Source organism: Lytechinus pictus, chromosome 17, assembly GCF_037042905.1.
Source record: "Lytechinus pictus isolate F3 Inbred chromosome 17, Lp3.0, whole genome shotgun sequence".
Lineage (NCBI taxonomy): Eukaryota > Metazoa > Echinodermata > Echinoidea > Temnopleuroida > Toxopneustidae > Lytechinus > Lytechinus pictus.
The window spans coordinates 13,955,744-13,975,102 of NC_087261.1; the positions used below are offsets into that span (position 1 = coordinate 13,955,744).

The following is a 19,359-nucleotide window of genomic DNA, read 5'->3' on the forward strand; positions in this document are numbered from 1 at the left end:
AAAGATTGAAATGGAAAGAGGAAATTAGAAGTATTCTTTTCTTGGAAGTGAGTGAAGTCCTGAAAAGGACTGTATTAAAACCACTTGAGATGAGCTGAATATGGCTTGAGTAGTAGCAGGATGAAGTCCTGCTACTACTAAAAAAAAGTGATACTGCTAAAAAAAGTGATTCCGTGTACAAAGTTAATGCAGATTGTTTTCTTTTTTCAAACCAAAAAATCATGAATGTATGATTATTTTTCCCTTTGTTGGTTTATATGGATTTATTTTATGCTATTTATGATCACAAAAGGGTCCCTGACAAAGTAATTAAAACAAAGAAAGGTTCTAGAAGAAAGCAAAAAACAAATACAGAAGAATTAAAAAAATACTGAAATACATAAGGAGATTAATTACATGTTGGCAATTTTTTGTACATATTTGTTAGACATGTAAAAAATGATATTTTCACCAAAATAAGCATTCTAATAGCTATATCAAGTGACTTGAAGGGAAAAAGAACACAAAAAACAACTTTAGGGCAAATTAAAAGATATGAATGATTACCGTAATTTTTTGAAAATTTTATTACTAGTCTTGTAGTATACATCCAGCTCTACCCGCATGCAAATTTTCAGGGCGATCGCTCAGTCAGCGGCCAAGATCTGAAGTATATCCTGGTCTGAAATAGCCCAGTTAAATTAGGGTTAATAGAAATACATTATACATGCCTTCTTTTCATTTCTTGCTACATTGATAATATGAAATATTGGTATAGCACTTTAACGTTACAAAGTGCTGCATATTATTACATTCTTGATATTTCTTTTGTTATAATTTTAATTTGATGATAGAATTACAAACCTTAGAATTCTAAATGCTTGATTTTCATGCGTTCAACCATATTTGAAGCACATCACGAAACTTGGTACAATAAAAGAGAATAATGAGACAAACAACACTTGTGTACTGAAAATGAAATTTACTCCATGCATGAATTTATTAAATTTACAACAATGATTTGTATGTACTTAAGCATAGAAAAAGTATAAGCAGAAATGAAACAAATATATATCACTCCAGTCTGAACAAAAACTTTAGTCAACACTTAATTGATTGCTCAGTTTCATCTTCATTATTCAATATTCATGACAAAGAAAAATATACATGTACTGATGAATTTATTTAAATTCATTCTATAACTCATTACATTCTCGATGTAATATGAGTATTTGTTATTCTTCCGGATCACAGAAGAGGGTTTTGTCTGGTTTGAAAATCCGGCAAACTTGCAAATGACATGAATATAAAAGAGCCACGTAGGGACACCCAAAGTCCCCCCTCCCCCAGCTGGTTATTTATTTATTTTAGAGGGGGGAGGAGACAAAACGTGATTGTATTTTAAGCTAGGGATGCATGGCATGATGATAAGACTTGTGAACTTCATTGAGTAGGCAATATCACCTAATTCCATAACCATGTAAAATATGGGGACATTAATGGCTTATATATGAACATTAGCTCATATTACAAGAATGAATTTGATCCTATGCCAATTGGGAAGAGGAGTCAATTTGACAACTCCCCCCACCCCTGCACGACATTTTTTATTTCCGTGCAACCAGCCAATGTTGTGGCATGCCATTCAACAAGATTCTTTCAAATCTTGTGCATCTTTTGGTACCAAGCTCATAAAAACTGGACAAAACACAGCTTGTAATCACACATCCGATAAAAAGCCTTGCATTTTTTTAAAGAATGGAAACATCTAGTTTTCTGAAAATGCTATTGAACACTAGTAATACCAAATTATACATCTTGCAGCTGCCCTTAATGCATTCTAAACTTAATCTGTAGAAAAAGAATATCAATCCATAATTTCATTACACTACTTTTTCTCTACATCTCAATTTGAACTAATGATTTAAGAAAATAAAACAATATGATTACAAGTAACGTCTGCAGAGTCAAGTTGCAAATAAGTCCAGCGTCACTTCAGGCATAGTTTAAGGAGCCCCCACCCCCTCACCTGGGCGATTTACTGGTTTAAAACCTTTACATTCTTATATTTTTGTATCAATCTGAAACAAGAACTTCTCACTTTTAACCAAATAGTTCTCAGTTTACCAAGGACCTATCATGCCAAGTGTCCATTGTCCGAGGCTATAACACAGGGTATACTCTGGCTGTAGTATTCCCACTCCAAGTGTTGTGTTCAAGCAAAATATCAGTCTTTCTCAGTTACTGTTAGATTTCAAACGTTTTACTTCCATTGCGTCCTGGGCCCACCTCTATTACCGCGCCCTAATATAAAGAGAATAAAGGGAAGCAGAAATGTAAAAATAAAATCAGTCAGAATGATCAAATGATTATTTTTTCCAAAAAAAATATAAATATCTCTGGGTTTATCATAAATCTGTAATGCATGACTTGTGGAACAAACTGTTCAAAAAAGATTTTTTTAAATTCAAAATCTAATTGATGTTAATGTTTTTGGTCAAGACCTAGATTTCTGGCACATATGTACCTCTGTGGTTGTCAATTTCTATGTATTTCATTATTTTCAAATTTCGTGTTCTTCATTTTATAATATATGGAGAATTTATGACCATCACCACCATCATTATCACGACATTTGCTCTGGTGACAATTGCTCCGATGGAAAATCTTCATGTTAAGCCAAACCTAAAACTAAATAAATCCTAATCCTTGTATCATTCTTTAACCCAAAACTCTATCACAATCCGAACTCTAACCCTTTGCCCTCTGATACTAAGACCGGAGCAAATATCGCAGGAGCATATGTTGTGTCACCTAACCATCATTATCCTCATCATCACCTTCTTCATCACTATCATCGTCATCATCATCACCATCACCAACATCACCATCATCATCATCATCACCAACATCACCATCATCATCACCAACATCACCATCATCATCATCAACATCATCTTCATTATCATCACCATCATCATTATCATTACAAACATCACCACCACCATCAACATCACCATCATCGTAATCATTATCATCAGTATCATGACCACAATTAATATCATCATCATATGCAACATTACGGTTAAGCATTCTCCCTTGTCCCCTCTTACCCCTGTGAACCACATTCCTTGGACACTGCTCAAGTTCATTTCATACATTACTAAGCCCTAACTATTACCACCACTACCAATACCACCGCCGTCATCACGATCATCTAATATCATTACTAGAATACTCCAAATCTAACCTCTATATGCTACATTGCGGTTGAGCATTCTCCCTCGTCCCCTGTTACCCCTGTGGGCCACGTTCCTTGGCCTCTGCTCTAGGCTAAGGCCCGATTGCGTCTGCGATGAAGATTGGGAGGGACTATTACTCCAGACTATGGGTGTTGGCTTGGGTCGTACGTCACCTGAGGACAATAATAGCGAGAGAAATAGGTGTCCTGAGATGTATGGATAATGACACAAGAGCGTACCAATTATAAATTATTAATTTCAGTCAGTCTTAATCAATATCATTGAATTTGGCTAGATTATAAAGACGTTCCAAAGTATGTTGTATAAATCAATCATTCTAATTTTTTATCATCTGATTAAATTCCCCCACTTCTTAGCCCTGTAATATTAAGTTTGAAGGGTGGTACTTAATTAATTAATATTTATGTCCTTATGAAATTTTCTGATTGTACATAGCACCATGTGCGTCATGCGTGATGGATGTGTGCGCCCTAGAATAATCCGACAATATTGTTCTTTTCAAATTGTCCTCCGAAACCATCTGTCTTCTTTCAGCTTGTAGTTTATAACGCCAAAAATGCATTCTTACACTTGTAAATCACACATGGGAATATTGCTCAGGTCTCAGACCAACCAAAGGCCATGGCCTCCATCTGGTACCCCCCATTACCATTCACAATGATGCTGATTACAAACCTCGTTTTAAATACTAGTTTTCCTTAAATATCACTTCGATTTTTACTGATTACTCCTTCTATATTCCTTCTTTTTCTTGGAATCCAATCTTAAGTTATAATTTCTTTAATTTTTTCAATTCCTACTCTTGGTGCATGATACTACCGACAGATCTGATGAAAATTTGACGACCTGCAAAGAAAACAAGGCCTCTTCTGATAATGAACGTTGGTGCAAAATGTGTTATGACACACAGAAATTCTTAATTCTTTGCTATGAAACAACAATCCACTCCTATAAGGCTTAAGCCCAGTAAAGCATTGTGGCCCATTGAATTAGTCTACAGACTTCGAAACAGACTTTGAAACAGACGGTCATGGGTTCAAATCCTAGCATTCAACAAGAGATTGATCCTAATGTGCTGCACCTGACCCAGGTTAGGAAATACCAAGGAGGATTAATTCCTTGAATGCACTGAGCACTGCTGAAAAAGTGGTAGCTTGAGCTAAGGTCGGGCTAATAATAATCACACTTTGTATCCTCTGGCAAAAAGTGCTATATAAATCTATTTCTTATTAGCATTAAATGATGATGTTAAGTGCCATCGAGTCAATGACCCCATGGACAAACTTTCTCCATGCTGTTCTATCCTGTGAAAGCATGCTCAGTTCTTTAAAAGATTTTCCAGTTTCTGTAATAATTCCTTCCAGCCAACTAAACACAGCATTCAATACATGCACCTAAATGCACAGAATTTATTGGGAGTGAGAAGCAATCTTTACCTTCTGTGCTGGTTGTACTGGAAGACTCTGATCGTGCAGTCTCTGTGGCTGTAGCATCGCCGCTGCTTGGACCTGGTTTGTCTTCACTGGCTGTTCCACTCTCTGGCTGTCCTCCCCCTGTACCTGCTTGGTCGACACTGTAGAAGAATATGACATGTAAGAATAAAAAGAAATGTGCACAATTCAGACAGAGTAGAAAAAACCTAATAACCCATAAATTGCCAATTTAATCTAAAAAAACATGTCATGAACACAGCAAGGAATTGATCCACATTGTGCTGCACTCGACTCAGGTGAGATGAATGGGTATCTGGTAGGATTTATTCCTCAAAGGGTGCTTATATGGCGGCTCAGTTAAAGCCGCGGTACTAAAATACCAAGTGAAGTTCAAACGCAGTGATCTAGATGGACAAAATTTGCGTATTTGTAGCCGTTATGGGAGAAAACTATTAAAGGAGAATGAAACTCTTGGAGCAAGTTAGCTTTTGTGAAAGCAGAAAAATCAAAGAATAAGATCAACAAAAAATTGAGTACAATAGGACTAGCAATAGAAGAGTTATGAGCATTTGAATGTCGAGATCACTAATGCTATGGAGATCCTCCGATTGGCAATGCGACCAAGATCTATGATGTCACAGATGAACAACTCTCCCCTTTTGGACACTGAAAATATACCCCAAAACATCTCTTTTTGCTCATTCTAATCATATGACAAACGATTCATCAATGATATAATGTTGTGAAACCTCTGTACTTGTCCTCTCATAAAGAGAACACCTCACCTTGTGATAGACTCTATAAAAGTGAGAATATAAGTGAAATAAGTACTAAAGTAATGAGGGAGTTGTACGTGTGTGACATCACAGATCTTGGTCGCATTGCCAATGGGAGGATCTACATGTACATGGCATTAGTGATCTCAATATTCAAATGCTCATAACTTTCTTATCATTCATTCAATCTTCCTCAAACTTTCAACAATATGTTTCTTTGATTTTTCTCTTTGATATGGATTCAGCTGGTTTCAAGGGTTTCATTCTCCTTTAATGGACAAAATTCAGCATTTGGGATCCGAATGGGCAAATAAATGGCTACAATACAGCTATCCAAAAGTAGAGAAAAGGGCTACAAAACGAATGAAAAACAGCAGGCTGCTCACTGTGAATATATGCACATTTGGAAAAATTGACCTATATGATCGAACATAACCAATGGCTTACAAACAAAACCAAATCAATTCTTGAGAACAGGTACCCACCCTGGTTTAGGCTTGTCCGGTTCAGTGTCTGGCTCATCTTTACCACTAGGGGGCGGTGTGATGCTCGTTCTTGTAGCAGGCACAGATTGCCATCCTTCTAATCCTTCCGAGGGGCTGGTACCAGATGCTAATAAAGTCACTGAGTGAACGGGAATTTAAAAAAAAATACCCAAGTTTAAACAAGCATTTTTATGTTATATGACCGCCAAAAATTAAGATATTTCAGTGAGTGATACCATCAGTTCCCTAGTTTGTCTACCAACCAGGACGTGCATACAACTGTTTTGTGAAATTAAGCGAATCTTTAAAATTTCACATTCCTTTCTTATTTCACATCTGATTTTTATGAAATTTTTAGGGTTATATTTGCTTGAATTTTCTTTTTTCATTCAAGTCAACTTGTTTTGTTGTGGTGGACTTGCCTTTTATAATTACACTAATCCAGACATGTACACATAATGGTTTGAAGCAAAGATAAAAGCAAGGTACATGAATGGAGCATATACCATCATAATTGATTACTTTTAGATAAAAAAAGACACAGAATTAAAATCAGAAAAAAATCAATTTACTCTGCATATACTAGTATTACAATCTATGTAAGGAAAAAAAGACCCTTCATAGCTTCAAATAATATATTCTAACATGCAAAAATTAAGAGATAAACAAGGCTTTACTTGCAAGCAATGTATGTTAGTGTTGGGGTAACTATAGTACCCATGATAACGTTTTAAAGGGATCGTTTAACTTTGTGAGCAGCTGATTTAAAAAATTTTCAAACTGAGTTGAAACGTGCGTATGAGTGCCTGTATTTGTCCTCAAAAACCCTGAAACAGACCACAATATAGGATGAAAAACTCTAGTTTAGATACAAGTAGCAATTTATTAGCCTGATTTTGAGAACCGTCTAGTAGACGGGTTCAGCTTATGACCAGTTTTCTCCAATTCAAAAAGTCCGTTGGCTATTTTGACTGCCTTCTGTTGTGTGTATCTCCTATACACACACTATTAGCTGCACTGTACATTCAGTGTATACCTTGTACACACTGTATGTAGGTCATGCTGTGTTCATCTAGAATTAATGTGTTGTGCACAGATTCCCTGTATACACATAGTCATTGAAACCAACTCCCAATTATTTCAAACTTTGGTTTACATCTCCAAGGTTTTAAAATTGATCCTGTAAATATAATACTTTGAAACTTTTGGGTTGGTATTTTTACACTATAAGCCTCATGTTTAGCCCATTTTCAGGAACCAAAAGGAGAATTTTTTTAATCAGAACAAAGTGAAATGATCACTTTAAATGAAATAAGAATGATTATGGCCATGATGTTGATAGGTGTTTGAAACTGCATATCATTCGATATAATTTTGTTGCTAACCAACACTAGAAGGTACGCAGCCTGATTTAGACCATCGCCAGCCTCAGTCAGGAATGAAAACCCCAACCCAGAAAATAAAAAGTATGGGCGAGCAGGAGGGGGCCGAGGGTAATTTAGCCATTGATTCCCAAATATCCAACATAGAAGTATACTCTTCGAAATATCACCATCATTTACCTTGGGACTCGATGAGAATATTTGAAGTGAATACCAGTATTAAGGAGTTTGGTGACTTTTTGAAATCTTAAAGGAATCCCAACAAATTTGATATCATTGGAAAGATTGTGAAATATGTAAAAATAACAGTGCTTCAATCAACTCATTGTCTGATATATTGACGGAGATATTCCAATTTACAGGGAAAAATATGCCGATTTTGTTCTATAAAAAAAATATATTACAGGCTTGTTTGAGTGGGGGGACAATGGCTTTTTGAAATCTTGTAGGAATCCCAACAAATTTGGTACCACTGGAAAGCTTGTGAAATGAGAAAAAGAATGGTGCATAAATCAACTCATGATGTTAAATATTGACAGAGATATTTCTGTTTAAAGGGGAGAATGTGCAGATTTTTTTAACAGCAAAAGTGGATTTTGATAACTTACACAAAATGCAATGAATGGGACTGTACAATCCTTCTTTTTTTTAAGTGCAATGCGCTATGTGAGGCAAGGCATGCCCTTGAATTAGACATCATTTTATTCATAAAACTTCAAAGTTTCTCATGGTATAGGATTCTATGGGGTTTTTCCTCCTTTAATGGCTTCATACTTGTTTATACATGGGTGCACAGACAGATACAAATTCTGAAAGTGGCATTTTCACCGGACTCCCTACAAGTATGATTGGATGATTAAATATTACTTTAAAACTGAAAAATAGGACTATCACATTACCATGAAGGGGGGGGGGGGGGCTGATGGCCATTTAGTCCCTTGAAAAAAGGTTTAAAATGACATAGCACTATTAATTACCAAGGGGTTCATTAAAAATATTAGGATGAACATAAGCATGAATAAACCAAATCTATAATGAAACTAGCACATCAATGATGTGGAGCTCATCCGGCATCTCGCAACGCGATTTAACACAATTTTAATTTCAGCCCAGTTGACACTGTAGTGAATTATATTGGTGACATGAATTGAGGATATAGAATTGAAATTGATGAAGAACTGACATAGAAGCATTTTTTGTGATCTATGAACAAATTTCATATAAATTAAGCATAAATAATTTTCTAGTCAAAATTTCTAAACTCTGTGTAGAACCTTGGTGAACCTCATGTAGCTCTCAGATGGAACAAAAATAAAGAAGTGGAATTTTCTGTGATTTATGAATACATTTTGCATAAATTGGTATAAATAATTTTCTACTGAAAATTTCAAAATTCTATGCAGAAGTTTGGTGAACCTCATGAAGTTTTACCAGGTGGAAGAAAAAGAAATCAAAATCGGTCGACAATTAAAGAAGAAGCATTTTATCTGAATTTTTAAAAACACGCATAAATTAGCATATTTTATGTGTTTCAAAATTCTGTGTAGAAGTTTTGAATCAATCCCCCACCTAATGCTATCATATTAAGCAAACAGAATTGAAATCAGACTTGAAATGATGAAGAAGAAGCATTTTCAAATTCAGTCAACAAATAAAGAAGAGGCATTTTCTGTGATTTACACTGTATGAATAAAGCATAAATTAGCATGAATAATTTTCTACTCCAAATTTAAAAATTCTGTGTAGAAGTTTGGTGAACCTCATGAAGCTCTACCAGATGGAAGAAAAAAAATCAAAATCGGTCAACAAATAAAGAGGAAGCATTTTATGTGAATTTTTAAAAATATGCATAAATTAATTTCGCATAAATTAGCATAAAAATTGTTCTAGTCAAAATTTCAAAATTCTGTGTAGAAGTTTGGTGAACCTCATAAAGCTCTACCCGATGGAAGCAAAAAATTCAAAATCGGTCAATAAATAAAGAAGAAGCAGTTTTTGTTAATTTTGAAAAATGCACATAAATTACATATTTAATGAGTTTCAAAATTCTGTGTAGAAGTTTTGAATCCCCCACCTAGTGCTATCATATAAAGCAAACAGAATTGAAATGGCGAAGAAAAAGCATTTTGAAATTGTGGACGGACGCCAGACGACGGACGCCACGGCATAAGCTCATCCGGCAGACCTGCCAACCTCTGGGAATGAAAAACTGTATTCTGTGATTTTAAAAAATGTATTTTCCCAAAAAAAGTGTATTTCATAATTAAATGCTTGGCGCACTCGTTCATCGCGGCGCTCAAGCTGCATGCAAGCTAAAATGCGCACTGCTCTTGCAGATGAAAAAAAAAACATCAAAACATGTGTATATCTTCACCCTGGTTTGAACAAAATGATTGAAAAAAAAAAACAAGTTACCTGAAATTACATTGAACTAATAACCATATTTGTGCACGTTTTATGAAATAGAGAGATTACTTTTCTCAATAAATTACGATTTAGTTTAATTTAATTTTTTTTTTTTTTTTTTTTTTTTTTTTTTTACAAAAAGCGTATTTTTCGTACTAAATACGGCTAAAACGTACTGGTTGGCAGGTCTGATCCGGCCCTTCGGGGCCGGATGAGCTAAAAATAGGATGAACATAAGCATGAAAAAAAAAAAATTTATAATGAAAAAGTAAACTATACCAAGCAGAAGGGGGGGGGGGGTTGAGAATGCAATTTTGTTCATCAAATATCAAAAAAACATGTAACACCTTTCTACTGAGAAATACATTGAGTGTCAAGGAATTCCATGAAATAATTTGTCATAAATAAAAGGCATGAAGAAAAAAACCCAAAACCTATACCAAAAAATATCAAGCATTTTCCAGAAAATCATGAAATTAATAGCCCACATGCTATAAAATTCAAATTATATGATAATGGGAAAGTTATTTAACAAAAAAGACGGGAGTATGAATGAAATGATATTCCCATGCAATATTGCAAGATTTCAATAAAATATCTCATGCTGAGAAGTCAGGAAAGAAGTACATACTTTGTGAAGGTCGATCCCATGGCAGAACTTTAAATCGTAACCAAGAAAATAACAAAGATAAGCACAAAACATTATCATATGAGAAATTACGTGGTTACGTATGTGGAGCACTCGACCCTCCTGGCCAAGGTCCAATAAAAATCAATACAAGAACAGAAGGAGAGCAAATACAATTTACAACTGTACAAAGGTAATGTGAGAAAAGGTAAGATAAAACAAGAAAATAAACAGATACATACGGCAATGAAAAGAAACATTATTATTAGAATTGGGTGGTCATAACAACCTTGAGGAAGAACTTGCAGGCATGTATTATGAAATGCACAAATAAATTACTGAAGTGATGACGTCACAAAGGACTCTTGCATTTCAGCATTTTTTATACCATATTTTGGTAGAGCATGATAAAATAGCTCCACTTCCAAAATTTGGTGCGAATCGGTCCATGGGGGCCTGAGATATGACCTCATGAATACATAATTAGACCATTGAAGTCAATGTATTATTGGCCTGGTTCCTCCCATTTAGAACCACTCCAATACTTCAATGGAGCTAATTATTCATTCATGAGGTCATATCTAAGGCCCCCGTGGAACGATTCGCATCAAATTTTGGTAGTAGAGGTATTTCATCATGCTCTACCAAAATATGTTATCAAAAATGCTGAAATGCAAAATATGAAATTGATGACGTCACACTTCGGTACTCTATTATTATATTAATTTGCTACAACAAAAGATTTACTGACCTGGAGCTGTTGTCTGGAGAGGTGTAGTAGGAACGCTTCTCCCGCTGGCTTCATCTTCTCCGACCATCAGATTAATGCGAGTATCGTCCATACCGAGATCTACTCAATCAAAGTGAAATGAGAGATGGAAAGAAAGAAAAAGAGAGGAAGAGAGAGTCTGCATAAGTAGGCCTTCCAAGAATGAATAATATACACTACCCACTATACCAGACCTGCCAACCTCTGGGAATGAATAACTGTATTCTGTGATACAAAAAACTGTATTTTCCTAAAAAAAAGTGTATTTCATAATAAAATGCTTGGCACACTCGCCCATCACAGCGCTCAAGCTGCATGCAAGCTAGAATGCGCACTGCTCTTGCAGATGAAAAAAAAAACCATTGAAACTTGTGTATATCTCACCCTGGTTTTTACAAAATGATTGAAAAAAAAAAAAGTTACCTGAAATTACATTGATCTAATAACCATATTTGTGTATGTTTTATGAAATAGATACATATAGAGATGATTTTTCTCAATAAATTACAATTTTATTTTATTATTATTTTTTTTTTACAAAAAACGTATTTTTTAAAGAAAAAACGTACTGCCGTATTTTGGTTGCAAAAACGTACTAAATACGGGTAAAACGTACTGGTTGGCAGGTCTGCTATACTACAATTCGGTGGATTCACAATATGGTGCGCCATCTATCGGTTGCATCGTGCGCAGGCAGCTCACAGTTCTAGTTTTCTGTAATGTGATGCTTCAAAACTGAAAACCATATAGCAGGAATTAACCAAAAAAGGTCTAAATTTCGCACAGACGTATGCAGGCAAATTTCTCTCCCACCTCCTAGACCCTAGTAAACATCATATCCTGTCGAGCTGCGTCGGCCAGCGCTGAATAATCGCATGCATGCATGCACTTTGAGCGCGTGCAACTTAACAGATGTTGACTTTTTTCCCATGAGGCATTGCGAATTTGGGCCTGTTTGCTGCAACCGATAGATGGCGCATTGTTTGGTGAATCCATCGAATTGATTGACCCTTTCAATATTACCAAACAATCACATGTAGATGAGTCAAACATAAAAACCATGAAATTTCCTCTGGAGTGCGGTATGTGCGCATATGAGCTAAACCACAATAGTAAATGAGCGTGCCAGGTTGATGCAGGAGTTGATCTGGCTGGAGTTCGCCGTCTTTTCTGCTTTTTAATTTCACAACTACCACTAAGAAAAATTGGATTAGATAGAGGTTCTGCCTTTGTTCTTTTTGTACCAATAGGCAAGTTATCTGCACAAATACCCATTCATGAAGGATGGCTCTTTGACTGAAATTACACGGTCACATAAAATGAGAGATGAAAGAGGGAATGGATGATATCTTACCTCCTTGTGTGGCAAGTTGGGCTAGCCCAGGGGCAGGTGATCTACTGTCGCCCTCAAACTGGAATCGGACTGGTAGCAGAGGGGAGCTGAAAAAGATGAGGAAGGATTGCTTTAATGGTCACAGATCAGAGGTGCCGTTTATATAGCTAAATCATCGTCGTCATCATCATCGTAACCGTCAATAAAATCATATCATCATTGTCGTCATCATCATAATAACCATTACCACAATTATCTTTCGTCCCCTCCTCATCTCTCCACCTTCATGCACCACCTGAATTACATGACCATCCTCCTTTCGTCCTATAGAAACTTATTTATTACATTCACCACTGACGTCTCCGTCTACACCACTCCCATTACCATGAGTACATGTAATATCACCTTGTAATGCCATTAGTATTATCAGAACACCACCCATTGTCTCTAAAGATCAGTACAATACCATGAGCAAATTCTTCACTTCTGAAGTCGAATTTTATTCTTCATCACTGGTCTTGGTAATCGTACCTTCCCCAAAATTGTCATCACTACCAATATCATAGTTAACCATGAAGATTAACAACTAAACAACAGACATCAATACTATCCCTATTATCATTATTGAAAAATAAATTACCATTATAACCACCAAGATAAACAACTGTACCATATCATTAATACCACCACTATTTTCATAATTGAAACATACTTGATAGCTTCTGCAAATCCATCATTTCCTCTGTGTGGTACAAACAGAGTTGGAGTACTGGGGACTTGGCCATCATCGTTGACGTCTTCGAAGGGAGTTCCCCCACCAGATGGAAGCTGAAAAGAGTGAATCATACAAATACATGTATATACAATAATCCCAACAAGTTTGATCAGTGCATTTAGTCCGAGTAAGCCAACTTGTAATATGTCAAATAATCACCTAAATGAAGAGAAAATCAGAAAAGATTATGCCAGGCAGATGTGATTATTTCCTGTATTCAGATTATATCACTTGGAAAAAAATTGCAAATTGTTAAACATTCCTGCATTTACCCTACATGTACAAGTTATTGTTTGCTTATAGTTTGATTATTATTATAAAATTTCCTGTACACAAATGTAGTGATATGCGTATCAATGACCCAATTTTCTTTCCAAATTTAAATCAAGTCCAAATGAGTAAGAAATTTCAGTTCTCAGATGTTGAGTGCAGGGAATTTATATTGACCACATGTAGTACCTTCAAATTGAATATAATATAGGTGGAGGTCAAAGGTCGAATGTCAAAGGTCAAGCTTACCAATGAGAATGGTGGTAATCTTCCCTGAGATCCAAGTCTTTCTGTCCTCATACCATGACGCTGTACAAAACAAAATAACATTATATACACTCATCAAACCATAAATCATACAAAATAACCATCTGCTGCATGTTTTATGCCCATGTGGGTGTGTGAATAAACTCATTATTCTGAATATTTCTTGAAATCAATTAAACTCAATATTTACAAAATACAGGAGAAAGAAATGTGTTCGAAAATTTCACTTCTTTACATGGAAATAGTTTCCCTTTATTTGCATATCAAACCGTGTATAAATGTATCCATGTTTATCTACGTGATCAGATACTCCCTCTTTGCCAGGAAATTGTTTTAGATATTCAATATAATATATCATACAAATTAAGATGCATGCACTTCAATGTCTCTATCATTTCCAACAAAGTGAAGGTTTATCATTTTCAGTGTTAAGTATTAGTACTAAATTAGCATATTTCTCATATCAAAGGGAAATGTAAGTTGGGTTTCTGTTCTTTTGATACACCCTGTACATCGTGGTCTAGTGGTTCTGACTCTCGCCTTTCAAACAGAGGGTTGTGGGTTCGAATCCTAGCCATGGCTTGATTTCCTTCAGCAAGAAATTTATCCACACTGTGCTGCACTTGACCCAGGTGAGGTGAATGGGTACCCGGCAGGATTAATTCCTTGAATGCACCAAGTGCCTTTAGCAGCTGGAGCTACAGCCGGGGTAATATATAGTGCGCCATTAAATAGGCAACTAGATAAATCGGCGCCTTATAAATGCTATATATTATTATTATTATATTAACTTCTTGGGATACACTATAGCACTACAAACCTGCAGGAGTGGGGCATGGGTGGATGAAGTCTGCTCCTGACTGCTGCTAGTCGGTGTGGGGTCCGGGGGCACCACCCTCAGCTGGGGTGGGGGCACCCTTGGTATCTGTTGGGCTTCCATGGGCTGCGGGGCCTCGCTCTGCTGGTCTGAGCTGTGGGTGTCCATCTCCGAAGCGACCTCTGCTCCCTGGTCATCGTCATCTATATCGAAGTCCATATCGAAGAGACATTGTCAACATGCAGTTTGTGAATGTAAACATGTTCGAAACACATTTTATTATATGAAATCCGTCTTATACTTGTATTAAAAAAAAAGTTGATCTGATAACTTTGCATGAATATGTAAAATATGCCATTTGTAATCCATCTCATATATGTAGTTGTAAAACAAAAAAGGTGATCCAATAACTTTTCTATTTTTCCCACAAAGCTCACCATGTTAACTATTGTCAAGTGAGGTTCTGTCCAAAGTCCAGCTTGATTAAATAAAAAAAATCAATTTCGACATGATTACATGACAAAATTATCATTCAATGCAGTAATCTTATCATATATCTTTGTTTATTCTCATGGATAAGTGCCCCAACAATGAAATTAATTTCCATCAAATTTCTCTTAGATATAGTTTCAACAAAATCAAGTGATAAAATAAATTCCAAACTTACCAATAATCTCGACTATATCATCTTCCATGTTCTCTCCATTATCTTCTCCAGTATCTTCCATTTCTTCTTCCTCTTCCTCTTCATCGTCATCCATCTCCTCTTCCCCTTCTTCATCCTAAAATTGGAGACAAAAGGAAAACCACCATTCTAACATGTTTTTAAAGGGAAGTCAACCCAACAACAAAAAAGTTGATTTGAAAGAAAGGAGGATATTCAAACAAATGTAACACTGAAAATTTCATAATAATTGGGTGTGAAAAAAAAATTATGATTTTGATGATTTTCAGTGTAAAGCTGGTTTGATTGTTCTCCGTTTATTCAAATCTACTGTTTTGCGAAGTGGATGCGTCCTTTAAGCTTAGTACTTGTAACAAGTATTACACCCACATGTTTGGTCCGATGTTTAGGCAGTGTTGGTTCTCAGCTAAGGTGAGGTCAATGGGTACCAGCAGGAAGTAATTTCTCAAAAGCTGTGAGCACTGGAATCGGTAGGCTAGCCGGGGTAATAAAGGAGCGACTTCAGCACCTAACAAGGTGGATCAGTGCGTTATATAAATCCTATATCATTATTATTGTTATTTATTATTAGGGAATCAGAGAACCTTCAATTTGCAGTATACCTTAAAACATTCTTCCTAAATAACATGAAAAGAACTTTAAATCTGTTTATAATTGTCTTCATCTTTCAATTTAATCACCTCATATTCCACATCGACATCCTCTCCCTGAGCTTCTTCAAAGGCATCATCCTCCTCGCCATCCTCCTCTCCGATGTCCCCTTCGAATTCCTCCTCGTCATCGTCGTCGACCTCTTCTTCAACTTCCTCCTCTCCCTCAAGATCAGCATCGGCATCGTCCCCTTCTTCATCAGCCTGGTCTTGGTTGGAGTCTAGTCCACCAGTATCCTGTAAAAAAAATTCCAGTCAAGTTGATGATATCACTATCATTTTCTTTATCGTCATTGTCATCATCATCACCATAATGCACACCACGGTGTGATCGTCAGTCCAGACTTTTCGCATGTCCTAGGAGGAAACTCTCTACAACGCACCAATGCCTTTGAAAATGCAAGTCAAATCACAAAGGAGAGCTGAGAGGCTTTTGTCGAAAGTTGATGGACCGGGACACCATCCTCTTGACTCTGGACAACAACATATATGCAATTGTTCTTCTGCTGTAAATCTTCGGATGAGCTGCTGTCCCAGTACACCGTCTTTCAACAAAAGCCTCTAAACCCTCCTTTGTGATTTTAATTGCATTTTCAAAGGAACCGATGCGTTGTAGAGTTTCTCCGTAAAAGCGAAAACTCACTAGTGTCTTCTCAAATACTGACCTCATCGCTGTCGACAACGATGACCACATCATCTGACTTGCTTTCCCCCGTCTCCTCATCCTGCCTCTCTTGGGCTGCTTGCTGCTCAGTTGGTGATACCTCAAGAACCCTAGTCTCTGGTGCCGGTTGGGATGGTTCTGCCAAGAGAAGAACAAAAGAAGTTCAAAAGGCTATTGGATTCAGAGCACAGTGGATCCCCTGACATAGGCATATGTGATCCCGATCCCCAAATAAAACCAACAGTAAGCCGCTCAAGATATATTTTGAGATTGTTATTACATGTGTAAAGGCATAAAGCTTGAAAATGTTACATAACTTGTCAAAAATTGACTAAAAATAAACCACACTTGATTGTATGTGGAGTGGAAAAAAAAGGGATAAAGATGATCACTGCATCACTGCACCTTGTCCACATAAAAAAAAACTTGGGGAGCACTTCATGAAACAAATAGTTTCACTGAATAATGTTATAAGCTAATGAAATCCTTGCATCTGATTGGCTCAGAGTACATCAGTCAATGGAAATCACCGACAAGGTGCTTCATGAAAGACTCCCCAGATTCAAAAGGTTGGATTTCAAATTCCACAACGATTCCTAAGATAACTTCAACAACTTACCCACTTCCTGTGTTGCAGCTGTCTCGACCTCAAACAGTGTCTCAGCTTCGACCTCCTGAGTGACCTCCGTCTCAACTTGTTGTACTGGAATGTTAGTGGTAGTCGTGGTCGTCTCTGTTGCTGTTGTTTCCGTCTGCTCGGGTTTCTTCTCTTTCTCGTCCTCTTTCTCCTCTGGTTCATCCCTGCTCACTTGCTGCAATGTTAGAATACCACAGAGGTGTCACAAATATGTAACCAAAACTTACACTAAAGATACCTCGCAACGTTTGCATGCCTAAAATCTCAATGCTGCAGTTTATCTCAGTTACACATTTCAAAGTTTTCTTTCGGTCATAAAACAAAAACCTTGATATGAATAATAGTGAATATAACCAAGTTAGTGAGCCTTTGATATATATACGTAATACTCAATCTTCTGCTCTGAGAGAGTAAAGCATGATTGAACTCTTAAAGGGATGGTCCAGGCTGGAGATATTTATATTTCAATAAATAGAGTAAAATTCACAAAGCAAAATGCTGAAAATTTGAACAAAATCAGACAATAACAAAATTATTGAATTTTAAAGATTTGCATTATTCCGGTGAAACAGTTCTAGGCATGTCTTTATGAATATTCATTAGGTGGGCTGATGATGACATATCCCCACTTGTTCTTTTGTATTTTATTACATGAAATTAGGTTTATTCAAAATATTCTACCAAGAACTAAAACAATTGGATTAACAACTAATTGAGTGCATTATTATTTATTGCCGCAACTTATTCCATCATAATGGAGACACATCATTTACACATGTATGAAATAATGAAACATTTATGATTTCATGTAATCACATAAGAAAAAGGAAAGTGGGAATGTGACATCATCAGCCCACCTAATGAACATTCATGATGATGTGCATATGACTGTGTTCACAAAATATTGATAAACTTTAATATTCAATAACTTCATTATTGGTTATCCGATTTTGATGAAATTTTCAGCATTTTGCTCTGGGAATTTTACATTATTTTTGAATATATAAATATTTTCAGCTCGGACCATCCCTTTAAAAGAGAGTAATACAGAATTGCCAGAACTTATTTTAAAGGACAAGTCCACCCCAACAAAAACTTGATTTGAATAAAAAGTGAAAAATTCAACAAGCAAAACACTGAAAATTTCATCAAAATCGGATCTAAAATAAGAAAGTTATGACATTTTAAAGTTTCGCTTCATTTCACAAAACAGTTATATGCACATCTCGGTCAGTATGCAAATGAGGGAACTGATGACATCACTCACTCACTATTTCTTTTTTATTTTATTATATGAAATATGAAATATTTTGATTTTCTCGTCATTGTCATGTGAAATGAAGTTTCATTCCTCCCTGAACACGTGGAATTCCATTGTTTTAACATTTTGTGCTTCAGGCAAGGAGGTCCTAATCATCAAATTCGTAAAAATTGAAATATTGTATAATTCAAACAATAAAAAACAAAAGAAATAGTGAGTGAGTGACATCATCGACTCTCTCATTTGGATGTAACTGGCTCGTTCATATAACTATTTTGTTAAAAATAAGCGAAACTTTGAAATGTCATAACTTTTTTATTTTACATCCGATTTTGATGAAATTTTCAGCATTGTGCTTGTTGAATTTTTCTCTTTTTATTCAAATCAACATTTTTCTGAGGTGGACTTGACCTTTAATACAAGAGGGATATTATTCTTAAAATCAAAATTGAGGTCTGTGCACAACAGATCTGTATAATTCTATTGACACACATATGCTGCTCATTTTAATTCTGAAATCTTTAACTACATCTGCTATAAACACCTTTTTTGAGGGTGGGGCTTGTATTCCAATCCCCTGGGAGCATTTCACGAAACATTTTGTGAGTGATTTTTCACTGACTAACTTGTTCTCAACCAATCAGATGCAAGGATTTTCAGTAGCTTGTAACAATGGTCAGTGAAAATCACCAACTTCTTTGTCATGAGATGCTCCTCAGTTGTATGCTTACCGGCTGAGGAGCTACTCTCTGTCTCTTCTCGTTGGGAGGCTGTCCTTCCCTATCTGTTGTGGTTGTATCCCTGTACAGGAGATTGAGGTAAGAGGAAAACAAAATCAGTTCATGCTTCACAATTCACAATGGAAAAAAATTACAAGGA

At 36.1% G+C, this 19,359-nt stretch overlaps 1 protein-coding gene across 4 annotated transcripts in view; it reads right to left on the bottom strand.

Annotated features, from left to right (window-relative positions):
• Nucleotides 1-949: 949 nt before the first annotated feature.
• Nucleotides 950-19,359, bottom strand: part of LOC129280633 (nucleoprotein TPR-like) — a 70,456-nt gene continuing 52,046 nt past the window's right edge. For 2 of the 4 annotated variants that reach the window (XM_064111869.1, XM_064111871.1), the window contains 15 exons: nt 19,212-19,281; nt 17,202-17,394; nt 16,584-16,720; nt 15,949-16,155; nt 15,251-15,365; nt 14,587-14,786; nt 13,749-13,808; nt 13,167-13,282; nt 12,476-12,561; nt 11,104-11,202; nt 10,356-10,382; nt 5,937-6,075; nt 4,679-4,815; nt 3,230-3,394; nt 950-2,283 (listed from right to left, as the gene is read on the bottom strand). In XM_064111869.1, coding sequence (XP_063967939.1) covers nt 2,243-2,283; nt 3,230-3,394; nt 4,679-4,815; nt 5,937-6,075; nt 10,356-10,382; nt 11,104-11,202; nt 12,476-12,561; nt 13,167-13,282; nt 13,749-13,808; nt 14,587-14,786; nt 15,251-15,365; nt 15,949-16,155; nt 16,584-16,720; nt 17,202-17,394; nt 19,212-19,281 — 1,792 coding nt within the window. In that variant the 3' untranslated portion in view covers nt 950-2,242. The remainder of the gene's footprint in view (nt 2,284-3,229; nt 3,395-4,678; nt 4,816-5,936; nt 6,076-10,355; nt 10,383-11,103; nt 11,203-12,475; nt 12,562-13,166; nt 13,283-13,748; nt 13,809-14,586; nt 14,787-15,250; nt 15,366-15,948; nt 16,156-16,583; nt 16,721-17,201; nt 17,395-19,211; nt 19,282-19,359) is intronic. The other 2 variants (XM_064111870.1, XM_064111872.1) reach the window with 1 other exon arrangement.